Source organism: Trypanosoma melophagium (assembly GCF_022059095.1).
Source record: "Trypanosoma melophagium isolate St. Kilda chromosome Unknown ctg30segment0, whole genome shotgun sequence".
Taxonomy (NCBI): domain Eukaryota; phylum Euglenozoa; class Kinetoplastea; order Trypanosomatida; family Trypanosomatidae; genus Trypanosoma; species Trypanosoma melophagium.
Genome location: NW_027125163.1, coordinates 1 through 23,419, shown reverse-complemented (window position 1 = coordinate 23,419; position 23,419 = coordinate 1). Strand labels below are relative to the sequence as shown.

Genomic DNA, 23,419 nt, shown 5'->3' with positions numbered 1-23,419 from the left:
AGCATATACCTATAATGACTGTTTTTTTCTTTTATTTTTTCCTGTATACATATATAAGTATTGTTTTTTTTATCTCTTCTTCTTCCTCTCTTTCCTCTTCATTCATACCTCCACACACGCTAGATCTCAGCAACATCAATACGAAAAACGAAACACAAAAACAAAAGTTCAATCACTTAATCCATCACACTTTCTGTACATATATTTACATATATCTATACAATGACAGAAGGACAACCGGAATGGACGGCGGCGGCCTCAGCGGCCCTGCAGGCGGCCGTCGCGGATGCCCGCCGCCACGCGAGTGGATGTCTCGCCCCCGTTCATCTTGCCGCCGCTCTCTTCGCCGACCCCGACGGTCTCCCCACCCGTGTACTCAACCGCGTGGGCGCCGGCACGGTCACTGACGCCTTCGCCGCTCGTGTGGATGCCATGCCTGCGCAAACCCCAGCACCCACGCAACCGCGACCGAACACCGACATGACGCGCGTTCTTAACAGCGCAGAGCAGGCGCGTGTAGCGCTCGGCGACACACTTCTCGCTGTCGATCACCTCCTTCTCGCACTTTACGAGTCCCGTGAGGTGGGCGATATCCTTAAGGCAGCTGGAGCCCCAAAGAAGTCTGTGGAGAAGGCACTTATGGAGCTCCGCAAGGGGAAAAAAATTACATCGGAGTTTCAGGACCAGAACTACGACGCTTTATCCAAGTATGCAACAAACTTATGCAAGGAGGCAGAGGATGGCAAGCTCGATCCCGTAATTGGACGCGCTGATGAGATACTTCGCACAATTCGTGTCCTCTCAAGACGAACAAAAAATAATCCAATTTTGATTGGTGAGCCTGGAGTCGGCAAGACTGCCATTGTGGAGGGAATTGCTCAACAAATTGTCCGCGGTGATGTACCAGATACTCTTGCGTCTGCGCGTATTTTTTCTTTGGACCTCGGTGCACTTGTTGCCGGTGCAAAGTACCGTGGAGAGTTTGAGGAGCGTCTTAAGAGTGTTCTGAATGAAGTACGGGAAAGCGAAGAAATCATTATCCTATTTATTGACGAGATTCATCTTGTACTTGGGGCCGGAAAAACAGATGGTGCAATGGATGCGGCAAATCTCTTAAAACCAATGTTGGCTCGTGGTGAACTTCGTACAATCGGTGCAACAACCCTTGAGGAATACCGAAAGTATGTGGAGAAGGACGCAGCGTTTGAGCGGCGGTTCATGCCTGTGCACGTGAAGGAACCCAGTGTGGAGGAATGTATCAGTATTCTCCGAGGCTTAAAGGAACGCTATGAGACACATCATGGTGTTCAAATTACTGATACAGCCGTTGTGGTTGCAGTACAATTGGCTGATCGTTATATCACGAGCCGTTTTATGCCAGACAAAGCTATTGATCTCATTGATGAAGCATGTGCTAACGTGCGTGTGCAGTTGTCTTCTCGTCCAGAGGAAATTGATCAATTGGAGCGTAAAAAACGGCAATTGGAGATTGAAGCGAAAGCACTTGAGCGGGATGACAAGGAAGCGGCCTCGCGAGAACGACTTAAACTTGTCAAGGGTGATATTCAACGTGTGGAGGAACGTCTCCGACCGTTGGTGGAACGTTACAATGAGGAACGTCAACGACTTGATGAGTTAAAGGAAATGCAAACGCGTCTTGATGAAAAAAAGACGAAACTTGAACGTGCTGAACGTACAGGGGATATGGAGCTTGCAGCAGATCTAAAATACAACGTTATTCCTCTTATTCAAGATAATATTCGCTCCCTGAAGGAAAAAATTGAACAACAGAAAGCATCTATGGTTCAAGAAAAAGTGACAGAAGTGGACGTTGCTGCGGTGGTTGCACGCTGGACAGGCATTCCTGTTGCGAAACTAAGTCAGACAGACCGCGAACGTCTACTAAATCTTGCTGCTCACTTACACAAACGTGTGATGGGACAGGATGAGGCAGTGGATCGTGTCTCTGAAGCTATCCTACGTTCACGTGCAGGTCTAGCACGTCCACATTCCCCAACCGGATCCTTCCTTTTTCTTGGACCGACCGGTGTTGGTAAAACAGAATTGGCCAAAGCTGTTGCGGCAGAACTTTTTGATGATGAGAAGCACATGGTACGTATTGACATGAGCGAATATATGGAGCAACACGCTGTGGCGCGGCTCATTGGAGCCCCACCGGGTTACGTTGGTCACGACGAAGGTGGACAGTTGACTGAACCAGTTCGTCGACGGCCTCACACAGTGGTGCTATTTGACGAGGTGGAGAAGGCGCACCCAACAGTGTATAATGTACTCTTGCAGGTGTTGGATGATGGACGTTTGACCGACTCACAGGGTCGTACAGTGGATTTCAGTAACACCATTATCATTATGACTTCTAACCTCGGATCGGAACATCTCATTCATATGGGTTCTTCTCCAACAGCGTATGAACTTACCCGAGATAAAGTTATGAATGTGGTGCGGAGCTACTTCCGCCCAGAATTCATTAACCGTCTTGACGATATTATCCTTTTCCGCAAGCTTGGTTTTGAGGAGTTGCATGGTATCGTTGACCTAATCATGAATGAGGTGAATGAACGGCTAAAGTCCCAAAACTTAACTGTTGTGCTAAGCGATGAGGCAAAGAGTTTCGTCTTGGAAAATGCTTTTGATGCTGACATGGGTGCCCGTCCACTGCGACGTTGGGTACAGAAAAATATTATTACTGAGGTAAGCCGCATGATTCTCTCAGAAAAACTCCCGCCCAACAGCACTGTAAGAGTCTCGGTCAACAACCAGCAGAAAAAACTAATGTTCAGCGTGAAGCGCGCAGCTCCACCAGCATAAATACCAAATAAAAACAGTAGAATGTATGAAATACAAGAAGAACTAGAATGTTTTTTTCTTTACAGTAGCCCAAACGGAAAAAGTTCTGTTTTTCTTTGAATATATTTTGGGTTTTTGCTTGGGGCAGATTTTTTTCTTCTTCTCCCATTTTTTCTCTTTATTTCTGCGTAGTGTTACTGCCGATTTTATTATTATTATTATTATTATTATTATTATTATTATTATTATTATTATTATTATTATTATTATTATTACTGATATGCGTGCTGTTTTTGATATTTTTCTTTGATTGAGTGCGTTCTTGTCAGTATTTATTTTGTTTCATCTGCCCATTTTTTTACTGAACTGATTCATAACACTTTACTTCCATTTGCCTTTCTTCTTCTTCACACTCCTGCATCTCATGTATTTCTTTTAGTTATAGTTTTTCATTCTTCTTATAGTGTGTTACAGATTCTGAAAAAGGAAATACCTAGGCTTTGGTGCAGCAATTATGCTACCATATAATGAGAGTTTTGTTTCTGTACAGTGGTATCCCCAAAGTTGGATGTACGACATGCGTTCGTACATTGGCCACCTTGCAATTACTCAAGTTTTTGTTCTTGGATCCCACAATGCTGCATCATATGGTATTCATAAAAAATCACAATTTGGAAGTGACGCCCCTGGACTGCTCGGTAAGCACGCAAAATATGCCTCTCTATTACGCTTCTTTCTTCGTAGGACTAGTGTGAAATGGGCAAAGTGCCAGAATATATGCATTCTTGAGCAGTTATGTGGTGGAGTGCGCTACTTGGATCTTCGGGTCACACCAAACCCAAAGGAAGGCGGTAAACTATGCATAACGCATGGCAGACTTTCTGTCCCACTAGGTGTAGTGATTGAGCAAATAGGGACGTTTCTCAAGGATCAAACTTCTGCGCAAGAATTTATCGTACTAGATTTCCAACATTTCTTCGACATGGAGAGCTCTACTATTCAAGAACGTTTTATTGAGGAAATAAGTGTTTTGTCTAGTTACTTTATACCAGTTGATGTACCATTAACGACACCACTCTCGGTTCTATGGAAATCATCAGATGAACGTCGAATTTTTCTTCTGATGGGGAAATCTAAAATAAATTATCCCTTTGCTCGTATTCGTGCGGACTCTTTGGTGTCAATATGGGTTAACAAAAAGTCTTTGAAAGGTCTACTAAGGGCTCTAAATATTCTTTTGGTGAACGACCTAAGACAAACTTGTGATTATAGTGTGCCTCCCAGGCTTTACGTCACACAGGCTGTTTATACACCGCGTGTTAGTACAGTAGTTGGGGGTGTTTTTAGTAAAGAACACGATGAATCTGCCTCAGGCCTCCGAAAGGCAGCGTCTCATGTGAACTCGCCATTAATTGAGTGGTTTTGTGCGCTAAATGCCCACTCAAATTTGGATGGTGAAGTTGTAACGGTTCCCTCAGGGATGAATACACATGGGAATATATTGATGTTGGATCACGTAGACATGGGTCGTTGTAGAGTTATGGGAGAAACCAGAGAACTGGACGCCGTTGGTATGTGTATATATCTTAATATGTTACGTTCTTCACGTCTTGCAATAAATGCCCCAATATATTCTCTTGAAAAGGAGGGGAACTAAGGGATATTTCTCTGCTTATATATATATATATATACATATATAAAGTAGTTTAGTTTTACGCATGAGTTTTATTGTATTATTTTTTCTTTATGGGAGTTCTTTTGCAACTCTTACCACTTGCTTGGGCGTTGTTTATTTTTTTATTTTTATTTTTATTTCTCTGCAAGTGTCGCTTCACGGGTACAGGTATGTGAGATGGCAGGATACTGATGGGATTTATTGTTGTTTTTCTTTTTATTTTATTTGGGAATACGTGGAACTGAGTAAGCAGAAGGGAGGAAGGGATAATAGAAAACAAATAGAAAAGAGAGATCTGGACAAATGAGAGAGCACGAAGTCATCAGTAGTGACGTTGCATTTTCGGCGTGCTCAGCATTTGAGTTCGGTGGAGATGTGCACAATGAGGAAAAAGGCGATGGGAGTAGTGGTATTGGAAGCATCAATACCAGCAGCAGCATTGTTGCTCTTAAGTACCCACTGAAAGATTTGCACAAATACACTGCGAGGCCGTTTGAATATGCCATAGTTCGTCTCACGAGAGATTCCCTTTCAGTTTACCGACCCACAGACCGTATTTTTTTTTGTAAATTGAATTGGTGTGATGTACGAGAAATACGTCGTCACATGTCTAAAAAGGAGAACCAGATATTGTACGAGTTTGGTTTCTTTACTTATGCCGCGGGTATCCTTGTCCTTGAAACTCATGACGCCATGATAGTAGACGGAATCATTGCATCACTGCAGCTCCTGAACGTTGAGTGCATATTACAGACTTCTAACTCCCAAACTACCACCACACCAACAGTAGCATTAACAGGAGCAACAGGAACGGGATCGATAAGAGCAAGGAGTGTAAGTACTACACCGCGTGCGGTGTCAAGTCCGTTGAACTCTGTTTCGCTATCTAGAGAACCTGCTGCGCGTGCTACATCGCTTACACAAGTTGCTCCAAGGGATAATGATATGGACCAGACGCTGCGGCGTATCCGACAACGCGAGGAGGAAATGCGAGAAGCGATTTTCTACGGTCCACCTACACGCTCACCAGCTACCAACTCTTATCGGCATTTGAATTCGTACTCTCCGCCGCGGCCAGAATTCTACCCACGAGAGGATGTGCGGCCACCTCGGCGCGAAGTGGAGTTAACAGCTGCCGGCATGCATAATCTAATGATGCTCCTGGAAGAGGAGGAAAAAAAGGCTACCAGATCTTTGAGAACACAAGAAGAACGTATTCGCACACTCTGTTCTCACAAAGAAACAAATTTTCGCGAACGACCTTGGCAGCATAGGGGTTCTAGTACAAATACTGCAAATAGTGACTTCATGCACCATGTCCGTCCTGCTATCGTGGAATCAGAGTCACGTGACGTGCATGAGAAAACTGACATGTTGCGTAGGACATGGAGCGAGAGAGATAATTCGAAGACACAACTTATGATACCCTCTGATATTGGCTCACCGAAAACCTCGCAGTTGCATGATGGGCCACAAGAATTAGAGCAGAAAATGGGTCATGAACCTATCCCTCGGAATATGGTACCTGGAGACGTCACGACGTCTGATGTCTGCTATAATAAAGAAAGAGCAGTTCTACCGTTGTTGAATTCACTTGACGGAGAAACGAAGAGAAATAAAGATTTGAATGAGGGACATCGTTTAGAAACACAAGACAATGGAGAATCAACAACCAATGTCTTTTAGTGGTGGTCTTTCATTGACAGAGGCTTTGGATCGAGAACGACAGACTGAGGAATTAACGCGAGAAAAAAATATGAAAAGTCAGAATCAATAACAGAGGGTAATCATGTTGCCTCTGCACCTGTTATATTGTCAACAACAAAGGAACATCAGGAACCCAAGACCGGGGGTGTCTTGTATGGTAACTGGAAAGAACTTCGGCACAAAGACAGTGGAAAAGTATACTATAGGCACATGGTCACAGAGGAAGCTCTCTGGAAGCTGCCGCTAGAGGTTCTTGAAATGAAAAAAAGAAAAAAAAAACAATATCAGAGGAGCAGGGTTCAACAAAAAAGAAGAAAGGACCTCTTCGGGTTTTGGGTTTTTTCGAAAGAGTACAAGGATCCCAAGAGTGGCCGTCTTTACTATGTCAATGGTGAAATAAAACATCGAACATGGAAGGCTGAAGAAACGCCATTTGGAGACGAATAAATTTATCGAGAGCAATACGGAAAATAGAGTTGCTTTAAAGTATGTGCAACGTTGCCTTTGGCTAACACCCGTCGTACAACTGAAAGGAGGAAAACCAGTTATAGTATTATTCCCCTCTCAGTTTTTATTTGTATGGCTCCCTCTCTGGGGTTCATATTTTATGGTATCTCTTCAATCTGTATCAGATCCGTTGATCTGGGGGAAACATGAATAATAGCAACAATAAAGAAGGAAAAGAAATAGTTCTTATCTCTTATGCTAGTTACCGGTGTTTCTATTGATATGTGCTTTTCCACCGTTCTCCGAAGACATGTTTTTTTTTTCTTTCCTTCCATGCTGCTTAATCTGAGTGTCTCTGTGTCTATGTATGTGTATGTGTGAACTTTTCTCTCTATTCTTTCTTTCTATTTATTTCTTTGTCTTCAGTTCAGTGAGGTTAAGTGACAACAGCGATGAGGCTGAAGCTCCGCCCTGCGCTATGTGTATTGACAATCTTCCTGTTCTGTATCCATATGACCATGACGACTGTAAGAGCAGATGATGAAAAAAAAGAGGATCTTCCAAGTTCATCTTCAGCACCAGGTAAAGCAAACGGTAAAGCTCCAACAACAGTTGAAGGAACCACGAATAACGGAAGTAATGAAACTACGACAGCGTCGACGCGAGAGCGAGCCTTAAATGCGATGAATAACGCACATGAGAGGGCCAAGGAGGCTGCAGCTCGTTGTGCAAAGGCAACTAAGGATTCACAGGACGCTGTAAAGTATGCTGAGGAAGCTGATCGTATTTTGCGTAAACTCGGTGACGAGGCTGTCTCGTTAAGCAAGGCAATATTAAAAGCTATTGAAGCTAAGCGTGATGCTGCTGCTGCAGCAGCAGACTGTTTGAAGGCGGAGATTGCCGCTGACTCCGCTGAGGAAGCTGCGCGTGACGCTGCATATGAGGCGCTTAAGCACATCAAACTTGGGAAGCCGAGCAATTCTGGTGCTGTTGCTGCCCTTCAGCGGGCGGAGGAACAGACGCGCATCGCGGAGACGGAGGCGTCGAAGGCGGAGGAATACGCGTCGAAGGCGGAGGCGGCGGCGGGGCGGGCGGCGCTGGCGGCGGGGCGGGCGGGCGCGGCGCGGGACACCGCCCACGAGGTGGCGCAGACGGCCCAGACGCTTGTGGACAAGGAAGTACGGGAGAGGGAGCGGCTTGAGAAGGAGCGGCGGGCGGAGGCGGAGGCGGTGGCCGCACGGCGGGCCCTCGAGGAAGAGACAGCGCGGCGGGCTCGGCAAGAGGAAGAGCGACGAGCACGCGAGCGGGAGAATGCCGAGGCAAAACTTCTAAACGGAGGTTCAGGCGGCGAAGAAGGACGAAGGCCTCACCTCAACGGCGGTGGAAAAAACTTCAGGGACAAACCGAATACAGGTGCAAATGGCAGCACCATTCATGTCTCGACGCTCGCCCCGTTCTTGCTTTTGATGGGACTTGCCGGTATCTTCATGGGCTAAAATACCTTCTTATTCCTGTTAAGATTCTATGTGGGGTCTTAATACGTCTTTTGTTTTTCTTATTTATATCCGGATCTGGGCTGTATGCTTTCCTTTTTTTCTTTTTACTTTGCTGTTTTTTCTTTTGCGTCTTACGTTTTTTTTTTTTGCACAAAGGGGGGCGCGTGATGATGAAGTTATTATTATTATTATTATTATTATTATTATTATTATTATTATTATTATTATTATTATTATTATTATTGTTATTATTGTTATTATTGGTTTTCTTTGTTTTTGCGTGCGCAGAGAAAGGTGGATATGCAATGAAATGAGTTTTTTGGGAGAGATTTTTTTTTGTGTATGACTTGAACGTCACCTAATGCTGTGCTCTGAATCACGATATGTACGTTTGTGCTTACCTGTGCACTATAATTTCTGAAATCGCCCGCATATATACATCTATGTTTCTGCTCTCTTGTTTTGCTCTACATATATAAAAGAAAGAAGGGGATTTGGGTTTTAGGTCTTTCTTTTTTACTATTTTTAATTCTAAAAAATAAAATGGACTATATCTTCTGTGGTATCTCTGAGTGATGCCAGAATCCCCTTTGATGGTTGAATTGGTTTTTTTTTTATTGTTTTTTTTTTTTTTTTGCACCACTGTGGCATACGAACAGACTTTTGGTTTTTTTTCCCTGATTTCAGGGTTTTCTCTTTCTCTCGTCTCCGTTATTGTCACTGCTGTTGCTTTTAATTTAGCTACTTATAGTGAGTGGAAATACAAAAATAAAAATAAAAAAAAACCTAGGGGTGTTTTAACAAAGATTCAAATATGACAGGAAAAGCCATGGCAGCACCTGCGACACTGATGGTGGCACCCAGCGATCGGGTGAAAATGGTGGAGATGCATCCAAAGGAGCCGTTGTTTCTTTGCTCTCTCTACTCTGGGCTGATTAACTTGTGGAATCTTGAAACCCAAGTACTCCTAAAGTCGTTTGACACTGGTACAGGACTACCAGTGCGTTGTGTACGCTTCATTCCACGCATTCAGTCGTTTGTTTGTGGCACTGATGACATGATGCTTCGCATCTTCAACTACAATACAATGGAAAAAACCAAAACATTTCAAGCACATGATGATTACATCCGAGGTATTGCAGTACATGAACATCTACCAATTGTTTTGACGTGTTCTGATGATATGATGATAAGACAATGGGATTGGAGCAAAAATTGGGCGCTTGTAAATACCCATGAGGGTCATTTACACTATGTTATGGCCATTACCTTTAACCCAAAGGATCCATCAACCTTTGCGACAGCCTCGCTAGACTGTACGGTAAAGGTATGGAGTATAAACAGTCCTGTACCGAACTTTCAGCTTGAGGGACATGAGGATGGTGTGAATTGTGTGGATTATTATCCTGGTGGTGATAAACCATACCTTCTCAGTGGCGCTGATGACCAAACTGTACGTCTCTGGGATTATCAAACTAGAGCGTGTTTACAGGTTTTTACCCATCATACAGCAAACGTCACAGCTGTATTATTTCACCCAAGCCAACCACTGCTCTTTACACTGGCGGAAGATATGGAGATGAAAATTATTGCTTCTGACACACAACGACTTTTGCTTAGCGTTGATCATTCCCGCATGAACCGTGGATGGTCGATGGCGGCAAAACGTTACGCAAACGTTTTGGTAGTTGGTTATGATGGTGGTACAGTTCTTTACAAGGTGGGCGAAGACAGACCTGTATATTCAATGGACCCCAGTGGGAAGATCCTTGTGGTTGTTGGCAACGAAGTTACTCGGATTGATGCAAAAGGTATTCCTGCAGATATCGCTGATGGTGATGTTCTGACTCTCCCAACGAAAGATATGGGTGCCCTTGAGATGTCGCCCTCTGCCATTTTGCATGGTCCAAGTGGACAGTTTATCGCTGTTCTTGGGGACAATGACTACACAATTCTTTCTTCACTCTCCATGAGACCTAAATCATATGGTAAATGTTTTTCCTTTGTATGGGGCCCTGAAAATGGCTCTTTTGCCGTGTTGGAGACTTCCATGACACTAAAAGTGTACAAAAACTTTAAAGAACGAACTACTATAAACCTTAATGAGACTGCAGAGAAACTATTTGGTGGTCCTCTGTTTGGTATCTGTACATCTTCCAGTATCACTTTCTACGATTGGGCAACACTAAGCTTTATTCGTCAAATTGATGAATGTCCGAAGATGGTACAGTGGAGTGACAACGGTGAAATGCTTGCCATAGTTTCCAAAACGGCATTTTTTACACTTCGATTTAACAGTGAAGCAGTTGTAGAGTACCTTGAAACACATGATGGCACACCAGAAGATGGACTCGAGTTCGCCTTCGAGGTTGTGGAAGAAGTAGGAGAAAGTGTGAAGGAGGTTTTGTGGGTTGGTGAGTGTCTCGTATTTGTTAACCAGGCACATCGTCTGAATTATTATATTGGCGGTGAGACAAATAACATTGGAGTTTTGTCACGGAATCAATACCTTCTGGGATATTTGGCAAAAGAAAATCGGATTTTGTGTATTGATAAAGAAAAAAACATTACAAGCTATACTCTACGTGCTAATGTTATTGGATATATGAGCGCTATTGCCCGTGAGGACTTCGCCACCGCCGATGAGCTTCTACCATCTATTGATGTGAGTGAAAGAATGCGACTTGCACAATTTTTACAGGCTAAAAATTATCTTGAGAGAGCCTTAGAAGTCACAACAGAAGAAGAACATCGTTTTGATCTGGCAGTCCGTTTAGGCAGAATGTCGCTTGCAAAAGAAATTGCCGAGCGGTGTCCAACAATGGGACGCTGGAAACAGGTTGCTGACTTGGCACTGGAGAAGGGTATGCTGAAACTGGCAGAAGAAGCGCTGGTTAATTGCAGTGATAGCAGTGGTTTACTACTATTATACTCTTGCATGGGTGACATGAAGGCAATATCAAAGCTTGGTGATGCATGCGTTGCGAACGGGAAGGCAAATATTGCGTTCACATGTTTCCATCTCTCGGAGAGGTACGCAGATAATGTGGAGTTGCTGTGCCGTGCCGGTCAGGTTGCCGAAGCTGCGTTCTACGCTCGTACATATTGCCACAGTAAAGTGGAGGAGGTTGTGGCAAGGTGGAAGGTCGTTCTTGCTACTCTACCACGCGTACGTGAGGCCATCGCAAACCCGGCAGCATATCCGAATCTTTTCCCAAACATGCGAGAATTGACAGTACCACCATCAGCAGCAGCAACAACGACTACAACTGTCACTTTACCAACAGTGGAACATACTCCGCTGAGAGATCAAAACGATCGACGGCAAGAAGTAACTCAACATGAGGAAACGGAGCAGTATAAACAACAACAACAACCAGAGCAAAAGAATACAGCAAGAACTCAGGAAGAGATTGGCGCCACGGCTGCTTTCTTGGTGTCTCCGCCGCCAGCAAAGCCGTCTGCAGTTTTCTCTGTTAATGACGCAATGCAGTCGCCTGTTGACGCGCACCGGGCGGTATCTGCTACGAGCATAAATTCACCTGGGGAATTTCTTGCCGCCCCACCACCTTCTTTGGCACGAGAAACCGACGTGGAGAGTACACCAGTACCCCCCCTAACCAAAGGCAAAAATGATGATGAAGTCAACGACGACGAATGGGCTTAAAACATGGAATCATGTTTAACAACAGGATGAAAGGAATAGAAGAAAAAAGAAAGGATGAGAGGTATTGTTTTTTTTTTCTGTGTGTGCGTGCGCATCTGTGTGGAAGAAAAAAAAAACTAGTGGCTCTTTTTTTCTCCGTGTATATGAATGGAAGGAGGTATGACTATAGGAAGAATTTTTTTTATTATTGTCTGCATGATATTGAAATAGCAACCTCTCTTTTTTCTCGGTAGTAATGTTGCCGATGTTACTGCTACTTTTGTTTATGATTTCCTTATTATTTATTATTATTATTATTATTATTATTATTATTATTATTATTATTTTCTCTGGCGTTCTTGTCTATTCGTTGTATGAATTGCAACTTTAAAAGTGGGTATAGCGTCCTGCAGATGTTTAGCTACCTCCGACGTACGGTGACGATGAAAGCGGTGTGTATGGGCCCGCGCAGGCAGTTGTACCGGACGGCGACGTGGTCTTTGTTCGCACGCATGTCGGGTGATTGGAAGTGTGCCTGCGGCTTCTCGAACTTCGCTTCACGCACCATGTGCTTTCAATGTCACCGCGTGCGGCCTGCACATCTCCGCGTTGTAGATGACGTACGCGCTGCGGATGTGCAGCATGTTGGATTTAAGAAAGGCGACTGGGTGTGTACCTGCGGAACTCACAACTTTGCACGTCGTGAGCTGTGTTTTACCTGCGGCGCAGGGCGCCCCGCAGGAAACAGGGAAAAATCAACACCGGTTGAGGGAGGAGGGGGAGGCGGAAAGATACTACCAGGGGATTGGATTTGCGAAAAGTGCAATACACACAATTTCCGAGGTAGAAAGGAGTGTCTGCAATGTAGTTGGAAACCAACCACTACTCCAGGTTCATCAGGAATTTCCGATGTCACCGGTGTCACCACTGTCACAGCCAATGATAAGAAGGGTATGAAAACCCCACCTTGGACATGCCTTACATGCCACACTGTTAACTTAAACAATGCCACATCGTGTGAGGTTTGTGGTGCTGTTTACGAGGTGTTGTCGACTCCCTCGCCAACAGCTTCTTCACAGCCTTCCTCTTCACAAGCCTCTTCAACTACACATCCAACCGACTGGAAATGTGATCAATGCGGTTTTATTAATTTCGCATCGCGGACAAAGTGTAAGAATTGTAAGGCAGCCTCTCCTTCGTCAGAAAGTGTAAATGATCCGTCACTCTGGATTTGTGAATGTGGATACAAGAATTTCAGAGATCGTGAATCGTGCAGAGAGTGCGGTAATTGTAGAACTACGAGATCCTAACTTTTATTGAAGGTTTTGTATTCATGGACTACTTTCAGAGTTAAGTTCTACAGTCAAATCCCAGGTACAGAGATTGTTGCATGAACTCGGTTTATTTTTTTTTTCTGCTCTGTTTTTTTCTTTCTTTTTTACTTTTACCCATTATTTGAGTTTCTTTTCTTTTCTTTTCCAGTTGCTATATAAATATACCGTTACTCTGAGGGTTTTCTTTTGTAGTCTAAATGTTGTCTATTCCAGTCACTGTGCCGCCCTCCGAGAGGTCGGCGGTGCAGGCGGTGTGTGAGGCGCGGCGGCAGTTTCTTGCGGCTCACGTTGCACAGTTGTACGCCAATACCAATCCGGCGGAGTTATGGAATAACATTGTGAAGTACAGGGAGCGACAAGGTGACGAGAGCGGCGACTCGGTGGAGTCGTATGACGAGCTGCGTTTGTCCTACAGCGGGTATAGAAGCATGGTATACAGTCTGATCTTCCGTATATGTCCTGAAGAGGAGGAGGCAGCGCCAGCAAAAGATCGTGAAACACGCAAACAGTTGTACTTCAACCATCCTTTTTTGTCACCGGCCACATTTCTTGCTTTTTCGCGTGCAGAGGATGGAACAATTCCTGCCGTTCCATTGTACGCCTTTGCGGCCAAGCGTCTTCTACTCTATAGACTGCGAATCGAACTAGAACTTGTTGCAGGGGTGCCGTCACCCTCGTTACAGGATCCTACCACAAGAGTTGCGAGTCGACTGCTCTGTCCACCAAGTGCCTCATCACCACTCTCAAATGGGCTCACCCAGGAAGACATAGAAAGTTTTTTGTATGAATTGTTGCCAAACCTTCGGCTTGTGCGAGATATGCCACCGTGGATGCAACCATACTATCTCTGTCACGCTTCTAGAAAATTTATGTTTATGTGCGATACGAGGCGTACAGGAGCAATATCTATTGACAGTATGATGAAGAGTGATGTTTTTTCAGAGTTACTGCGCATATTTGAGAGTGATGCGCACGATGCCATCACAACCTTTCAAGTTGGATGTACTGTAGATGTTTCAGCCAAACTTGTAACTACAGATGCTGCTGATGATGATACTGTTCCTGCAATTGTACTCTCATACGAAAGGGATGGTAATGATCCAGATGATATGTATACGGTGAAAACACTAACAGAAGACGTTGTTTTGAATATCCACCGCAGTCAAATTTACTGGAACTCTGGTTCAATGGAATTTCTAACTCCAGATGTACTTAGTATGGATAACTGGTTCTCACTGGCGCTTATGGGACGTATTTACGAACATTTCACAAGCTTAGATCTTGACGGAGACGGGGTTCTAACACTAGATGAACTTTCTCGCTACAGTGATGGTAGTTTCACACGTCTGGTTATTGAACGGGTTTTTGAATGTCACGTCCCTCAGAGCGGTAACCGTCACATAATGGATTACAAGACATACTTGGATTTTGTTATTGCTACAGAACACGCTTCTACTTTACCTGCACTGAAGTACATCTGGAATATCCTTGATCTAGAAGAGACAAAGTTGTTTGTGACCGTTGAAACACTACGTTGCTTCTGCAAAGAAATAGCTAACGAGCTTATTGTGAATGGTCTCATGGTAGACATATCTGCACAGTCAATTCTATCTGAGGTGATAGATATGATCAACCCAAAGTGGCATGAATGGGTTGAATTGGATGATATTGCGCGCTCTGGGCACCAAGCTACTGTTCTCCCAATCCTCCTTAGCTACCGCAACTTTTATGCGTATGACTGTCGCGAGCAAACGGCAGCTGCTGCAAATGATGAGTACGCGTAGATGAAGGCGTAACGGTTACTATTTCTACTACTATTATTTCTCCTTATATATATGTTTTTTTTTTCAGGGATACACAGAAAGAAGACCAGTAAAACCTCTTGTTGGGAGTCCAAGTTGGGCAAAACTGCCAAAATACAAAGAAACTAATGCTTGACATGTGTTTTCAAATGATATTTTCTTTTTCTCTTTTTTTTTTACTTTTTTTCATTTCTTGTTCTTTAAGGCAGGAGTGTACAGACATACGCACAATGGTGAACTACCCGAAGAAGAAGACAATGCACTGCCCTGATGAGCGCTGCAACGCTCATAAGAGTTTTAAAGTTGTGCAGTACAAGGCAGGCAAAGCACGTCTCTATGCCCGCGGTAAGCGCCGTTACGACCGCAAGCAGTCTGGTTATGGTGGTCAGACAAAGCCCATTTTCCACAAGAAAGCAAAGACCACAAAGAAGATTGTCCTGAAGCTCCAGTGCTCTAACTGCAAGTCGATTATTCAGAATGTTCTCAAGCGCACAAAGCACTTTGAGCTGAACGACAAGAAGAAGACTGGCAACAAGGATCCCACGTGGTAGACGTCTCTTCACTTGTCTATTAATTTCATCTTTTTTTTCATTCTTTTTGCTGTTTCTTTACACCCTTGAATGAGGGTGTCAGTCTCTTACTATTATATTGATATTTTCCGTCAAAAAATAAGGAAAAACTCTTTCAGTGCCACTATTCTAAGGCAACGGCTTTTTTCTTCTTCTTTTCTTCTTTTTTCTGGTTGCTTGTTATTTATTTATCCATGCCCGTACTGTAGTTTTCCGGCTCTGTGTTCGTTTCGTGACGAAGGATAACTATAACCTACGTACGCAACTTGCTCACACCTATCTACAGGCATTCACACCCTCTCCCCATTACACCTACACGTACACTCACACCGACAAGTACGTTCACTGTAAGAAACCTAATTAACAACCCCAAAGCAAGGGAAGACAACCACACCCACATCTTTTGCCGAACATGTTCCGTATGACTTTCCGTTCCATGGCGCGGGCGAGTGTGCGCAAAGGGACACCGGCCGTAAAGGTCGCCCGACCACTCAAGATGACGCCTGCAGTGAAGACCGCACCCGCAACAACAACTACGGCGCCTGTGTCGATTCTCAACGCCCCTGTCGCCCCGCCGCTCGCCGTGGAGCCACCGAGGATGCCATCGCTCGACCTTGCTCCGGCGGTAAAGTCGAAGGTGAAGGCAGCGGTGAAACCAAAATCAGCTGTAAAGAAGCCGGCAAAGGCACAGGAAAAGCCAAAAGCAAAGGGGAAAGGAAATGATAAGTTGAAGGCAAAGGTGCCCAAGCTGGGCGCATCGGCGCCGATGAAGTTAAAGAAGACCGAGAATTCAAAGTCAAAGAAACCACTGAAGGTCAACTCAAACACAAAGGCGAAGAGCACAAAGCTCATGAAGCGCAAGTAATAGGGCAACAGGGATATTAACAAAATACCTTTATAGAGCTCACATGGGGGTTATTTTGTGAAAGTGGTGACGGAAGTCGCCCATTTTTTTTTTCTTTTTTTACTTTGATGGGCAACGTAAATGAACAAAAAGAAACAAGGTCATCAATTCATGTTTTCTTTTTTTAAAATAATCATTAGGAAGAAGCAATAATTCGCGAGCGACCACGCTATTTCCACTTCTTTCCTCTTTTTTGCTTTCTCTTTACTGGCTTTAAATTCTCTATTTTTTTTTTAACCCGTTTGAGCTTATTTCTCTTTTTCTTTTTTACGTCGCTCTTTTTTTTTTTATACTGCTTCTGACTTTATTAAAGCTGGGGAGGCTGATCGTTTCTCACCTCTCTGCTGTAACCTCTTCAACTCCCAGGGAATCCTGATTCTTCTGCGATGCTTCGGACAGCTATTCTTTTTAAGAGAGTCGTTGCTGTGAAGAAGCGTGCACCGGTAGTGAAGGCAAGGCTTACATACACGACGCAAGAGCTCACTAAACTGCAAAGGAAACGAGAAAATGAGGCAGAACGAATCTTCCTTGCGAAGATAGCGGAGGGCCGGATGCGGCGAAAAAAAATTATTGCGGATGCATTAAACCGGGCGCTGCGCAAGGAGAAAAAGAAGGAAACAAGTTTACTGCTTCAGTATGAGGCTAACAAAGCAAAGGCGAGCGAGGAGTTAGGGAGAATGAAAGAAAAGGCCCAAGAATCCCTGTCAGCAGAGATTATCCCGGTAGTAGTCTCCCACACCACGCCAAAGAAATCTTCATCCTCGAAACCGCGAATTACTTTGCGAAAGGACACTGCACTCCAAAAGGCCGGGGAATTGGAAGCCGAAAGAAACTTCTTTCAAATGATTGAGGATTTGAAGAGGAAACGAGAAGATGAGTTGAAGTTACTGACAGAAAAGAAAACACAGGAGCTTAATGAATCAAAAGTGACCGTCGTTGAAAAGGAGGAGGAGGGTGATAATATAACAGGTGATCGGCCCGATGTGGCCGCAATTATCAAAACTGAACTTACTGTGGAATCCCAAACTATAAAGCGCGAACCTAAACGTGTAAAAGAGCGGGTGAAAGAGTTAAAAGAGGTAAAAGAAACCCCTCTTGTGACACCAGCGGAGGATGCCATTATCGATAACGTGGTGGCAACGGCAACTAAGGAAACTTTTGCAAAGGTTGAGGAAAGAACGCAGGAACCACATAAGTTGAAAAAAGAAATGACAAGAGCAGTTAAAGAAAAGAAAGTGAAGTCTGAAACGCCTCGAGAAAGGTCACCAAGGAAGGGGCAGGTGAATGTTCAAGCACCCGAAGTGCATAAAGAGGTCACCACAATTGCTGCACCTACACCCATACCAGTGGTAGAAGTTACATCCACAAATACATCCGTTGTCAGTCCACCTCGACCAACTGTGGTCCAGCATCCCATTCATGCCTTTTCGTTGGCTGGTTTCAACGAACCTCCATTATTTCCCCCGCCAAGGAGTACGATCGATGCAGGGAGGAGACGTTTATCAGCTCTACCTTCCCTTGATTCTCCAATGATTCCACTTCGCTCGCGACCCTTAGATGCTTTTCTCCCTGTTGCAAGAGTAGCTCCGAACTCACCATTGAGTTTTCCTCCGAATGTGCAGCCGATGCTGCCAACTAGACATCGTCAAGTTACAAATACAGGGTTACATCGACTTTAGAGATATTGTGCTCACCATGTTTAATCTAGATTTTTGTAAAACCAAAATCTTGAGCGTGTGGTAACAATAAAACGAATAGAGTAATTGGTTGTACATTTATTTGTATGGATTTCCATCTGTACTATTTGTGCAACCATGTTTTTTTTTCTTTGTATATTTTCCCCCTTTTTTTCTCTTTGAGAGTGTGTAGTGTGAGTTTTTTTTTTCTGTGTGTATTATACTCTTTTTTTATTTCCTGTCGAATTTTTTCTTTTATTCAAATTTTTTATTCTTTGTAAAAAGGTGCAGATAGCCTCTTTTTTTATTATTGATTTTTTTTTTGTTTTCCAATTTCCTTTGGTCGTGAAATCGATTGTCGCCATGAGGATTTTGCGTTCCAGGGTTCATACTGCGGTAATGACTCCGTTTGTAATTTCCGTATGTGGTGCCTGTGCTGTGCTCTTGGCAAGAGCCTTCCTGAGAAGGAAATTGAGAGCAGTAGTTCTTTTTTCCTCTGAGGAGCGGGCATACGAGATGCTTGACATATTGACACGAACCGCCACTTTTACTGACAATGTTGCTACTGATGACGGTGGTACTTCTAGAAGTGATGGCAATAAAACTTTCGTGCGTCAGAGTGGTGCATGCGTGGAGGTTACTCTTAATTGGAATAATGCAAAATTATTGCGAGTGCCGACTTTAGTGTTCGATGATGAGCGAATGGGAATTAAAGAAATCTTTGAAATTTATTGTGGTTTGGCGAAGAATAAACATCCTGAGAAGCTTCTTGTGTGTGATTCATGGAATTGCTTGATGTCACTAGTGGAAAATAATTTGCGAGGATACTTAAGGGATAAAAATATTCCTTTAGTCGATCAAATACAAGTGCAACAGCTGCTATCACTTTGTATGCTACTTCGTGGTAAGTACTCCATTTATAGGTTGATGGGGAACCATCAGTGTACTACGTTAGTAGTACAAGATTTTCCTGAAGAACCTTTTCAATCTTTAAGGGGTGCCTATTATAAGGAGCGATCGATACGATTAGGAGTGGTTTCCTTTCTGAAACTTCTTTGTAGATCGTATTCTATTCAGCGTTTATTGATATTGGCTTCGATATTTTTGATGTCACCTGATACAATTCTCAAAGGTGTATTTGGAATTCAAAATGGAGTTAACTGGACCCAGCTTTATGTTGCCCAAATGGGGAATATGCCGAGTTTCGATGCGTCCAATACGAATTCCTTCTTTCAGTTTCTGCGAGAACAGACTAAGGGAGCGTCAGGACGTCTTGCCACAATTGCTATTGCTTTTGTCGGATTAGATGAGTTTCTTTACACTGTTCGTAATTTTGTGATGAACTACATTCTGATGGAACTTATCATGTCTTTTCAGCTTAATGCCTATTTAGCTCTCGCTACTGCTGATTATGATCCTAGTGACAATTGGCCTCTATCATTTCGTGTTTCAAACGCTCTTTGGCATGTATCGAGCTCTGTTATAGGTGAACTGCAGAATCAAATACAACAATTACTTGAAATAGTTTCTAGTTTCTGGATTATTATTCGTTTTCCTATAATGGCAGTCACCATGTGGTTAGGTACTCAATGGAGCGATTATGTTATTTTAATAAGTGAATCACTCTATCTTGAGTTACAGTACGCCAAAAGTTTATTTTCTTTTAGTGAAGAATCATTAACAAATACAAGGAATAAAAGTGATAATAGTCAAGAATATTTACATAACGATCAACTAGTTTCCCCCTCACCTATTCGTTTACTTATGAAAATGGAGGATGATAAAATAAAGAAGAAAAATTTTCAAGAATCAATTTCGTCGCGTTCCATCCTATTGCCAAGTACTTTTTACCAAAATGCACACCCACAACATGCTTTGGGGCTTCTGGCTCTCGTATGTGTGGAGTCAAAGGTGGTATTGGAGCAACAATGGATTCTCTTGATTCAACACATTTCTTGGCCTTTATCTCCTGTAGTATTTGCTGAACATATTTTGCGAACACTGGAAAGTTTTACACGGTACCATAAAATGACGATAATAGGAGTGGAAAAACTTCAATGGTTAAAAACAATTCTGAAAAACATAGTAGCGATGAATGAGGTAACTTCTGACAGTACTTCTGTTTCACGGTATAGAAGAGAGTACATTAAGGGGTTCACAACTTTGCGATATGGAGGTGTTGAATTAGCTGCAGCCAAGTCAGTTGTTAATGATGGGCTTGGTTCTAGAAATGACATGTGGGAACATTGTCTTCGTGATATTGTTAGTGGAATTTTTAGAACAGCGAATGCGATGCCGTTACTTCTCGCCTCTTCTTCAACACTCTATTTTCACCCAGAATACCTTGAACAAAGTCCCCTTGAGCAAAATAATACTTTGTCGCATTTAGAGTTTATTCAGTATTTGTTCCCTCTTTTTTCAAATCCTGTTGGATATTTCTACGAGGAAAACGGTCTTAGTGAGTGTCAGATTGACCTAGCATGTACACAAAGAAAATTTACCATGGGAAGTAGCTCATTGGGTTGCTATCAAGTACTAGAAGGGTTGCAGAGGATGCATCACAAGATTGATCGACCAATTATAACTCCCGTTCCACCTATTGAAGGCCCATGGAATATTGAGTTTCGTAATGTATCATTTCGTTATAGTGAGAATCACCCATATATTTTGTCCCACATCTCATTTTCTGTTGACAAAGGAGGATTTCTTGGCATTGTTGGATACAGTGGAGCAGGTAAGACGACGATACTAAGATTATTAAATTTAACATACTTTCCTACGTCTGGAGATATATTTATTAACAATATCCATATTAGCCGCTATCCGGTCCGAATGCTGCGTCGCAGGATTGCCAATGTGTGGCAAGAAGAAGAAAATATCCGATTTTTCGATGGTTGTTCGATCGCAAACAACATTGCACTTGGAAATCTTTGGGCATCCAATGAGGAAGATATTAATTCTGCCCTCTCTTCTGCAGAGGCACTCTCCTTTGTGCAGAAGCGTTCATCTGGTATTTATGCACCTTTGCGGTCTCATGAGTATAGTGGAGGGGAGTTGGAACGTCTTTGTATTGCTCGTGCTATGATGAAGAGGAATACGGGGGTGGGCTTGTATGTTTTTGACGAGGCAACAAGCGCTATCGATACGAAGACAGAGAAAAAAATATTTAAGGATCTTGGGTTAAATCGGAAAAGCATCATTCCTCTGGATGCCACATTTGTGGTCGTAGCCCACCGTCTTGCAACGTTACAAGATGCTGACAATATTATTGTGCTCAGCGACGGTAGAATTGTGCAGTCTGGAAGCTGGGAGGAGTTGTCTTGCAGTGAACCTGACTCTTGTTTCTCCAGGATGTTAAGGGCCCAGCAGGCTCCGGAGTTTGTTTCTTGAAAACGAGAGTGTAATCCAAAACCAGAATTACCAATAAGAACAATCAAACACAACTGTGGTATTTTAATAGTATAAATAAGGGTGTTTTTTTTTTTCTGATTGGGTTAGGGTGGACCTTTAATTCTACGGTTGCATATCTTCTTTGAACCAAAAGAAAAAAAAAAAAGGAAGATGTTCGTTTTTTCTTCGTATTCCTGCCGTTAATGGGGAGAAATTTATACGTATAGTAAATGTTTTAAATGACAATTGTTGAGTTCTTAATGCATATTCACAAGACATCCAACCTTTACTTGGGGGGATTTAAGATATAACGTTTAATAGATAATTCCATTTGATTGATGGAAATGCGGACTTGCTATGGTTTTGTATTGGAAAACTACGGTACATAGATCCTTTTTTGGGGGGAGAGGGGTCGCTTTCCTAGGTCTCCAGAAAGGAACCTGAGCAGTTATAACTTTGTGTAAATGTAAACCATTCTTACACACCTTTTGGGAAGCAAACTCTGGAATTAGAGTGACACCGTGGGAGCCAGGATAGACGGACTCCACATTCTGGCCCAAGATGCAGTGTCGACATTTCAACTATCTGTAGATGCAATCTTTGGTGAATGATTAAAGTGAGTGCTTAATGCTGTATGTGACTTAGTACTCCCTTTTCTTCTTGAAATATTTTGCCGTACATCTGTATGTGTATAAATATGTTTAATTTGTGTAATGAGTCGCAACGTATAGGTTCTTCTCTTGGAACGGAACACTTCTTCGCTGAAATGGAGAAATTTAGTCTGGTTTCTGTCATCACAGTAAGTTGCTGATTTTCGGCCTGAACTTACTCCCTTGTCCTGCATAACTTGACATCGCTGAAGATGTCTTGTCTCATATGGGATGAAGAAAAAATAATTCCTTTTGGTGTTGCCTTTTCTTGACGTCCACGTGTATGAATCATATGTTTTCTCATTCTTGTTTCAACACCAGCGGTGTTTGCTTCTTGATTCACTCCCGAATGAGACTACCAGTAATGTAGGAGCAATGAGACGCCTTAATCCCATTTGCCAGTGTATTGACGTTAAGTACAAACAGGACCATCCCATGCGTTATCACTTTTCTATGACACAGCGCTGTAGTTGAATAGGTTCTTCTGTTTTTCTGAGGCATCGGGTCCTTCCCCTTTTTTAGTTGGTGCTGACTATTTTGGGAATCCGAAGCCCAAAAGATAAAATGAGTGACAAATTTATGTGTATCTTATAACCCTACCAAATCGGGGAGGTTGTTCATCACGCACGCAGAGATTCTTCGAAAGTGAAAATGCTTTGAGAAAGGGAATTAATACCATTGCCTTCTTTAATAAGTTAATCGACTGATGCTGTGATTCCGAGTAATGTTGATAGCTGCAAACACGTTCGTTTTTGGTGAGAGTAGTTTTATTAATCATAAAAAAAGGCCATTGAGGGGAACCATAAGGTTAACTTTATAGAAGTAATTCTTCCAGGCTCGTTTACAGGTGTTTCAGATATCGAAAACCAATTCACCCATATTTATGTATACGCCGTAGCAATGCCACGACAGCAACGGAGGTCTTTTTTTTTTTTGAGGTGGTGACGGTGGGGATAGCATTTGGCAGAGTTTCGAAAGAGAACAAAGAGCTTTCTGAAATCACACAATTAACCTTTAGTTTTTTCAATGAATATTTCGTGATTTGTGGATTCAAGGAAAAGAAATGCTACACGAAGAGGAATACCACTATTAACCGAAGAGATTTCCCCCCATAGTACTTGTCACAATAATAATGGGGGTCTTTTACATCGATTAAGTGCGGGTTGTACTGCTGGGTTAAACCCATAAACGCGATCAAGAGGTCTGCCTGCTTTATGAAAGAACCATTGAGCTGGGGGAATCAGTCTGGATGTAATTTACTTCTCAAGACATGCAAAAGGAGCAAGGATGAAATAATGAAGCGCAACAGCATGTT

The 23,419-nt window shown here is 43.0% G+C and overlaps 11 protein-coding genes across 11 annotated transcripts; all 11 read left to right on the top strand.

The window, feature by feature from the left end:
- Positions 1–222: 222 nt before the first annotated feature.
- Positions 223–2,829, top strand: LSM04_008221 (ATPase; the record flags this gene model as incomplete). The annotated part of the gene is made up of 1 exon (XM_067333611.1): positions 223–2,829. One exon carries the CDS (start codon positions 223–225, stop codon positions 2,827–2,829), a length of 2,607 nt encoding a protein of 868 aa, XP_067189528.1.
- Positions 2,830–3,322: 493 nt separating this feature from the next.
- On the top strand, positions 3,323–4,465 carry LSM04_004964 (Phospholipase C; the record flags this gene model as incomplete). The annotated part of the gene is made up of 1 exon (XM_067333610.1): positions 3,323–4,465. One exon carries the CDS (start codon positions 3,323–3,325, stop codon positions 4,463–4,465), a length of 1,143 nt encoding a protein of 380 aa, XP_067189473.1.
- Positions 4,466–4,786: 321 nt separating this feature from the next.
- On the top strand, positions 4,787–6,637 carry LSM04_003898 (uncharacterized protein; the record flags this gene model as incomplete). The annotated part of the gene is made up of 2 exons (XM_067333609.1): positions 4,787–6,024; positions 6,232–6,637. The coding sequence occupies 2 exons, from the start codon at positions 4,787–4,789 to the stop codon at positions 6,635–6,637; spliced, it is 1,644 nt and encodes a 547-aa protein (XP_067189449.1).
- Positions 6,638–7,149: 512 nt separating this feature from the next.
- Positions 7,150–8,133, top strand: LSM04_004684 (uncharacterized protein; the record flags this gene model as incomplete). The annotated part of the gene is made up of 1 exon (XM_067333608.1): positions 7,150–8,133. One exon carries the CDS (start codon positions 7,150–7,152, stop codon positions 8,131–8,133), a length of 984 nt encoding a protein of 327 aa, XP_067189466.1.
- Positions 8,134–8,947: 814 nt separating this feature from the next.
- LSM04_009063 (WD40 repeat) lies at positions 8,948–11,800 on the top strand (the record flags this gene model as incomplete). Its single annotated transcript, XM_067333607.1, has 1 exon — positions 8,948–11,800. The coding sequence occupies one exon, from the start codon at positions 8,948–8,950 to the stop codon at positions 11,798–11,800; it is 2,853 nt and encodes a 950-aa protein (XP_067189543.1).
- A 353-nt stretch (positions 11,801–12,153) lies between these two features.
- On the top strand, positions 12,154–13,089 carry LSM04_001258 (zinc finger protein; the record flags this gene model as incomplete). The annotated part of the gene is made up of 1 exon (XM_067333606.1): positions 12,154–13,089. The coding sequence occupies one exon, from the start codon at positions 12,154–12,156 to the stop codon at positions 13,087–13,089; it is 936 nt and encodes a 311-aa protein (XP_067189393.1).
- A 221-nt stretch (positions 13,090–13,310) lies between these two features.
- LSM04_008371 (uncharacterized protein) lies at positions 13,311–14,897 on the top strand (the record flags this gene model as incomplete). Its single annotated transcript, XM_067333604.1, has 1 exon — positions 13,311–14,897. The coding sequence occupies one exon, from the start codon at positions 13,311–13,313 to the stop codon at positions 14,895–14,897; it is 1,587 nt and encodes a 528-aa protein (XP_067189530.1).
- A 248-nt stretch (positions 14,898–15,145) lies between these two features.
- On the top strand, positions 15,146–15,466 carry LSM04_004717 (Ribosomal protein L44e; the record flags this gene model as incomplete). Its single annotated transcript, XM_067333603.1, has 1 exon — positions 15,146–15,466. The coding sequence occupies one exon, from the start codon at positions 15,146–15,148 to the stop codon at positions 15,464–15,466; it is 321 nt and encodes a 106-aa protein (XP_067189467.1).
- Positions 15,467–15,896: 430 nt separating this feature from the next.
- Positions 15,897–16,349, top strand: LSM04_003935 (uncharacterized protein; the record flags this gene model as incomplete). The annotated part of the gene is made up of 1 exon (XM_067333602.1): positions 15,897–16,349. The coding sequence occupies one exon, from the start codon at positions 15,897–15,899 to the stop codon at positions 16,347–16,349; it is 453 nt and encodes a 150-aa protein (XP_067189450.1).
- Positions 16,350–16,774: 425 nt separating this feature from the next.
- Positions 16,775–18,067, top strand: LSM04_000678 (uncharacterized protein; the record flags this gene model as incomplete). The annotated part of the gene is made up of 1 exon (XM_067333601.1): positions 16,775–18,067. One exon carries the CDS (start codon positions 16,775–16,777, stop codon positions 18,065–18,067), a length of 1,293 nt encoding a protein of 430 aa, XP_067189384.1.
- A 360-nt stretch (positions 18,068–18,427) lies between these two features.
- On the top strand, positions 18,428–21,454 carry LSM04_007755 (ABC transporter-like; the record flags this gene model as incomplete). Its single annotated transcript, XM_067333600.1, has 1 exon — positions 18,428–21,454. The coding sequence occupies one exon, from the start codon at positions 18,428–18,430 to the stop codon at positions 21,452–21,454; it is 3,027 nt and encodes a 1,008-aa protein (XP_067189521.1).
- Positions 21,455–23,419: the final 1,965 nt, after the last annotated feature.